The 7,577-nt window shown below is 42.7% G+C and overlaps 1 protein-coding gene across 1 annotated transcript in view; it reads right to left on the bottom strand.

The window, feature by feature from the left end:
* Window positions 1-2,365: 2,365 nt before the first annotated feature.
* VPS72 (vacuolar protein sorting 72 homolog) overlaps window positions 2,366-7,577 on the bottom strand; it is a 37,502-nt gene continuing 32,290 nt past the window's right edge. Inside the window, exons 5-6 of the mRNA XM_068253576.1 lie at window positions 4,126-4,270; window positions 2,366-3,988 (exon numbers count right to left, since the gene is read on the bottom strand). Coding sequence (XP_068109677.1) covers window positions 3,613-3,988; window positions 4,126-4,270 — 521 coding nt within the window. The 3' untranslated portion in view covers window positions 2,366-3,612. The remainder of the gene's footprint in view (window positions 3,989-4,125; window positions 4,271-7,577) is intronic.

The raw sequence follows: 7,577 nt of genomic DNA, 5'->3' as shown, positions 1-7,577 counted from the left end.
GGCATGGTCTGTGGCCTCACATTTGCACCAACATTTCCCCCCTCTTTTTTGGGGGAAACAAAAGTGCATCTTATGGTGAGAAAAATACAGTATATATCCATACCAGCAAGGTCAAGACATGGGCGCAAACTGAAAACAACGCTTTCTTTTTTCCCTCCTTAGTATTGGAAAAATATCAAAGGTTTTTTTTTCTTTTTCTTTCTTAAAGGGGAACTTCAGCCTAAACAAACATACTGTCATCAAGTAACATTAGTTATGTTAATTAGAATAGATAGGTAATATAATCTCTTACCCACCCTGTTTTAAAAGAACAGGCAAATGTTTGTGATTCATGGGGGCTGCCATCTTTGTCATGGGGGCAGCCATCTTTTTGGTTGAAAGGAGGTGACTAGGAGCAGGAGACACAGTTCCAACTGTCCTGTGTCCTGATTACCCCTCCCAGCTGCACACGCTAGGCTTCAAATCTCAAATTCAAAATGTGAAAAAAAAAAAAAAAAAATTGCACCAAAACAGCAGAACAACAAAATCAGAAATCCCATCATGCTTTGCACAGCATCAGGGGAAAAAAGCCCGGGCAGTTTTCTTCTGTGCAGCTAAAAATGAGGCTTGTATAAGAGAAACAACGTTCTGATGCTGTGAAACTGTTAAAGAAACACCAAGCCTTTTCAGTGCTGCTGAGTAGATTTTTAGTTCGGAGGTTCACTTTAAGCTAAATCTTTCCAATGAGCATGCTAATAACAGCAGTAACTCCAAACAGAAAGATACGTCACTATTCTGAAAGAATAAGCACCGTAAGGACATATAGGGCTCGATTCACAAAGCGGTGCTAACCCAATTAGAGACTTTAGGCGTGATAACCATTGCACTACGTTGGTGAAAAGCCAGTTTAGGCATGATAAGTTTAGGCATGATAAGTTTAGATTGCTCGCAAAGCAGCGACATTAAACTCTATGCGAAGTGCACCAGACTTTGCTAGCGCAAAATTTTTGATCAGCTGTGCACAGCGGTGCTAACCCAGTTGGTGCTTAAACTTATCACACCTAAATTTATCATGCCTAAACTGAGTTTAGGCGTGATAAAGGGGTTTTCACCAGCGTGCTAACTGTTAGCACCGCTTTGTGAATCAGGCCCATAGTAAAAGGGAAACCACTAACATTAAATTTTGACACTGCAGATGCAGCTCTGTACTCTACTCAGAGCACAGGGTGCTGACTGGCATGGAGTGGGCAGTGGAAAAGGCTGATAGGCGGGAAGGGGCATTATGCAAGGTGCAGGGAGGATTGAGCGCGGTGAGGAGGGCACACAAAGGCATGGCCTTCAGATGGGAATATGCCTCTGTGTCCCTGTTTTATACATTTAAAACAGCCTTGGGTACAATTTAAAGGCTCTGCCTCAGACACGGGAAACCAGGGTTTGAATCTTGGCTGTTCCTGTTCAGTCTCTCTGACACTGCTACTGCTTACTGAGTGCGCCCTATTGGCTGCAGCTCTGGCGCTTTAAGGACACCAGGAGAAAAGCACAATATATATGTTCTGTGTCTTGTCTTGACTAAGAAAAAGAATTATGGTCACCGATTGTTCAACTCACTTAGAAATTAGAAGAAATATTCCCCAAATGGACAAACAATAAAACCAGACAGGAGTTTTAAGATTTGTCTGCTCTATCCAAAATGAAAAAAGGTAGCCTCCATCAATTTCTGTGATTAGTAGAGCTTGTGTGAGAACAGCCGTTAAGATTTCTACACTTTTTTTTTTTAATCCAAAAGTACAGATAAACATTTAAACTTCATATGCATATGATAGGCAGGCAAGCAAGCATGCATCTTCAGCTAGAGACCTTGAGACTCTGTATCAGCAGACAAGCTATCTAAAAGTTTGTCAGTGCAGTGATGAATAGAGAAAACCCATTCACCACCGGACAAAATTCTTTCATTCAACATGGACACTCAAAAGAATCCATCCCATTAAATGATTTTGTGCTCAATGATCGTCCCTTGTGGCATCAGGTGGTTGGCTGGAATGATCTACCAAGCATTTTTTTTTATCTATGAACAGAATAAGAAGAATGAATATTGTACAAATTCATTAACCTCTTGAGGACTGCAGTGCTAAACCCCCCTAGTGACCAGGCCATTTTTTAGTAAAATTTGCCACTGCAGCTTTAAGGCAAAGCTGCAGGGCCGCACAACACAGCACACAAGTGATTCCCCCCCCCCCCCTTTTCTCCCCACCAACAGAGCTCTCTGTTGGTGGGGTCTGATCGCTCCCCCATGTTTATTTATTTTTTTTTATAAATATTATTGTTAGTGTTTTTTAAGTAAAAAACACTGTTTCTTTAAAAGGTCTTCCCTCCCTCCCTCCCCACAGCTAGCCAATTACGGCGATCGGCTGTCATAGGCTTCTGCCTATGAGAGCCGATCTCTCTCTTGTCCCCCAGGGGGGCCGCCGTGTGACAGGGCTGTCCCCAGTACAGCGCTGCTGCCGATCGCTGTACACGTAAATAGACGGCGATCACGGCGTCTAACAGTCTCCCAAGCGGCAATGGCCGCTCGGAGAATGAAGGCGGGACGGAGCTCCGCCCCCCCCCAAGCAGGAGATGCGCGCACAGCCTGCGCGCGATCTCCTGCATTAGCTGGCCCCAGGACTTTACACCAATCTGCGTTAGGCGGTCCTGGGGCTGCCACGCCCATCGGCGTGACACGGTCGGCAAGAGGTTAAAGGACACCCAAGGTGAAAATAAACTAATGAAATAAACAATTGTATCTATCCTCTTCTCTTGAAAATGACTGTTTAACCTTTTGGAATCTACATAGTTTAAATCTACGTCCATCAGGTGGTGCTGCCATCCCTGACATTTTTACTGTTTTGTTGTTTTTGCTTAAGGACACATTCATTGAAGTATCCCAGAGCTAAAATCTATTAACTACTGGCCCTTTTTATCTCTTTCCTGCTCTCAGAAGCCATTTTCTGCTAGGAAAGTGTTTTATAGTTGTACTTTATCAGTGAGGGTCACACTGCAGTCTAACCCAGTCCTGACAGGAGCTGCCACTTACATACCTGATAATTAACTCTTTCAGGCAGAGAAAGAAAAAAAAAAGAAACAGCATAGTTATTTGTGTGCTAGGCACTGTTCATACACATGTCTATCTCAGCATGTCACCTTGTGTATCCTTTAACCATCTTAAGATTCCTGCCGCAAGTGCATTTTTTTTTCCAGGGAACATGGCAGACCAAATAGCAATCCAGTTCTGAAAAAACTAGATGACTTGTAAGGGGACCGTAACAAGTAGTCAAACTGAAACCAGGCATTAGGTAGTGAAGCAAGACACCACAACATTCTGGTGAACACTGGTTTGTCAAAACTGCTTCTGCGCTTATGCAGAGAACCCAAAACTCAGGACATGTCCTATACAAATATTTGAATTTTCTCCAACTGAGCATGCTCCGAGTCCCATAATGCAATGCAGCTGTCAAGTCCAGTAGAGGATGATGTTGAAAGTTACAGTTTTGAGGGTCAAAATGCCAGAAATTGTACCACACAAATAACTTGCTCAATTTTCATTGGTGCAAAAACAGGTAATAAAATAATGTAAAAATAATTTAAAACGTGATATTATGTTACTGGCACACTCTGCTTAATAATGATTTTCTGCCTGGTGTTTCGCTGGCTGGGGTCAGGAGTAGAACCTGCAGGGCCCATGGCAGCAGCCATAGCAGCATTGGGAAGGCCATGAGCAGTGATGTACTTCTTATAGGCCTCACGTATGATCTTGAAGGCACGAGCATTGTAATAGGGAATGTCTGTGATGGGATCCCGATATTGGGCTGGTTTGTGAGTGACTGGACAGATCTCCCGGATGGGCAGCTTGGCTTTGTTTTTAGGGAACAGACGGTCAAATGTCTCATCATCTGAGAATGTGACAAAGGTGCGGGAGCATTTTCCAGAGGTGGGTGCAGTGGAAGAGTCGCCAAACTGCTCCTGCTCTAACCTAGAAAAACACAACATAAAATAAGGTTTTTTTTAATTATTTTACTTCATTGTGCCTCATTGTGATAGCAGCAAAATGGGAACCAAGACATGCAAGTCAGTGGTTTTGGTTATTATATTATATAAGACAGAACTCACCCTTCCACGTCCACATTTTCTTCTTTCACATTTACCTCTGTGATAAGTGGCATGGTTACAGAGTGGTAGCGGATTGTCGGTCCTACGCAATGTCGCTTCTTCTGCGCTTGTTTCTTTTTGTCGGCTTCAAGACGCTCATAATTCTCTGCCATGGGAAAAGCAAGGCTGGGTTAATAAAAGGGGAAACCAAAATAGGACACTACCACAAGAGCCTGTGAAAAACATTTCACTGTAATCTTCAGATAAAGGACAACTGCATTGAGAAGAATATGGAGACTGCCATATTTATTTCCTTTTAAACAATACCAGTTGCCTGGCAGCCCTGCTGATCTATTTGGCTGTAGTAGTGTCTGAATAACACCAGAAACAAGCATGCGGCTAATCTTGCCAGATTTGACAATGTCAGAAACACCTGACCTGCATATGCTTGTTCAGGGTCTATGGTTAAAAGAATAAGAGGCAAAAGATCAGCAGGGCTGCCAGGTAACTGATATTGCTTCAAATACGTGGGCAAAACCACACACCACCTCAAAAGGAGAATACTTGAGCATATAGGAAATATCAAACACAAAGCTGAGACATCAATTGCGAAATATATGAATACAGTGCATGCACATGCTCATTTTGATATACAATTCTGGGAGCTCCAGCAATGGAAGAATGGGTTCAGAGGGGGCGATTTTGACAAATAGCTCACAGATTGAATCCCAATGGATCTTCCGACTAGAAACCATTTCCCCAAAAGGGTTAAATGAGGACTTCAATTTAGCATGCTTCAACTGACAGTCCCCTGTCCCCCTCCTGGATAGCTATTCATTATTTTCTGTTAAAATTTCACATCATGAGTTAACGGTCTACACTTTCAGTTGATTGTGTGCCATCTCGCCCAATGTAACAACATAGAGGCATTTGCACACACCTTCGCCCTCTTAGCACTATTGAGGTTGTGGATATTATATGTTTGGACTCATAGCCGGCCTTTGACCTGAGCGACCGGAGCAGTCGCTCAGGGCGCCGGCTTTCAAGGGGGCATCTATAGCTGGCTACCTATATTGAGGGCGCCTACACCTGACTTCCAATACTGGGAGCACCTATAGCTGGCTACTTATACTGAGGGAGGGCACCAACACCTGGCTACCTATACTGGTGGCACCTATGAAGGGAGACCTACAACTGGCTTCCTATACTGGGGCACCTATGCATGGCTACCTCTATATTGAGGGCACCTACACATGAGATCCTATACTGGGGGCAGCTATACCTGGCTGGCTACCTATCTATACTGAGTCTGAGGGCACTGTGGCTATAATGCGTGGTGTAAATTGTCAGTGCTGTGAAATCATTCCAAATTGGGGGGGGCTAACTGTCCCACTGATTGTTTTTATTAATATTCCTGAAAGGTTCTAGCCTTCATTTTTACGTTTCTTCAGGATAATGCACTCTTTACATCCATTTTGTGGTTATTAATAGTATTTTTTCTATTATACATATGTGATGTATCACAGAGATCTGAGCATTTTGCGTGATGTGTCACAACTTCAAATAGGTAGTGGCTGGATGGTGTACTGGTTAAGGGCTCTGCCTCTGACACGGGAGACCAGGGTTCAAATCTTGGCTCTGCCTGTTCAGTAAGCCAGTAATTCAGTAAGGAGTTCATTGGGCAAGACTCCCTAACACTGCTACTGCCTACTGAGTGCGCTCTAGTGGCTGCCTCGCAAGCGCTTTGAGTCCGTCAGGAGAAAGGCGCTATACAAATACTGCCATTATTATTATTATTATTATTATAGGTTGGGAACCACTGTCCTAGGAGGTATCTCCGGAGAAAAGGTGAATTGCATATGAGTTTATGTGTGTGTGTGTGTGTGTGTGTACGTGCAAAGAGGACAAAGGGGGGGCACAAAAAAATCAAGTTTCACTTGGGGCGCTGTGAAACCTAAGGCCGGCCCTAGGTGGGCTCATATGACAGTACAGCACAATATACTTACGGAGGACCAACACTGACCTTGGACACCTACCACGAGATGAAAACAAGGAACACCAAGAGCCCCAATAGTGTAATACTGGTAAATGGTTACTAGATAGAGTAAATATTAATACTCACAAAGCAGGGTTACCATTAGGCAACCACTGTAAAGGCAGGTGGGGAGATTTTCCTGACCCCACTCAGGAATAAGAAGTCGCTCTCTGTAGATGAGAAAAAAGGGGGTTCAACCCTCCACCCAGGGTGGACTCCATATTATGCAGGAGAACAGATGCGCCAAAAGGATAAAAAGAAGCTAAATGAGCTTAAAAACCAAATTCTTGGTAAATAGAGGAGGTAGTGGTGGACTTACCTCCTCCAAGTAGACACACAACGACTGTAGTAAAGACAGTCAATATATTTTATTAATGAACTCCAAATATGCAACGCGTTTCGCAGGTTTGATCCCACTTCATCAGGCAATAACAACGGAGCAATAGCATATGTGGTCAGTAGAAGAGCCAGGCAAAGCAAAGCAAATGGAAGAAAGAAAGACTTGGCTAGGAGCTATTCCTCCCCCAAAAGGCATGCACAGATGTGGGAGGTGCAAGGTGTGCCCCTTTGTGCATAAAACTAAAACATTCTGGGATAGCGGTCATGAAAGGGAATATAAAATTGGAGCATTCATGAACTGTGAGACCACAGGGGTAGTGTACATGGTGACCTGCCCCTGTGGTTTACACTATATTGGTAGGACTACTCGAGCATTTAAAACTAGGATTTTGGAGCACATATTAAATGTGCACAGCAAAAATGATGAAAACAGGGGCCCTTTAAAGAGACACTGAAGCGAAAAAAAAAAATGATGATATGATTTGTATGTGTAGCACAGCTAAGAAATAAAACATTAAGATCAGATACATCAGTGTAATTGTTTCCAGTACAGGAAGAGTTGAGAAACTCCAGTTGTTATCTCTATGCAAACAAGCCATTAAGCTCTCCGACTAAGTTAGTCGTGGAGAGGGCTGTTATCTGACTTTTAGGGCCATATGCAATTCTCTTTTTCACCTGAGTTTTCTCCCAGGAGATAATTTTTCATCTTTGATTATAAATAACTTTCCAGTACTTTTCAACTAAAAAAGTACCAAAAAGTTGGTAAAAAAGTACTACTCAAATTATTTTGAGCATATTCTTGTCTTCTGGGGGCTTAAAATGTATTTTATTGACGAGTTTAAAAATATCACCTAGGAGAAAACTCAGGTGAAAAAGTGAATTGCATATGGCCCTTATTATCTCAACTGTTCCTGGACTATTTACTTTTCCTCTGCTAGAGGAGAGGTCATTACTTCACAGACTGCTCTAAAAGACTGAGTGTTGTGGAATGTGCACATATTATAGAATATTTTCTTTGCTGCTAATCTTCTAGTAATTATTCATAGTACACAACCAATTCCCTATATCATATTTTTTTTATCACTTCAGTGTCTCTTTA

Source organism: Hyperolius riggenbachi, chromosome 9 (genome assembly GCF_040937935.1).
Source record: "Hyperolius riggenbachi isolate aHypRig1 chromosome 9, aHypRig1.pri, whole genome shotgun sequence".
NCBI classification, from domain to species: Eukaryota; Metazoa; Chordata; class Amphibia; order Anura; family Hyperoliidae; genus Hyperolius; species Hyperolius riggenbachi.
The sequence above is the reverse complement of the archived record's forward strand: the minus strand, read 5'-3'. Positions and strand labels throughout refer to the sequence as shown.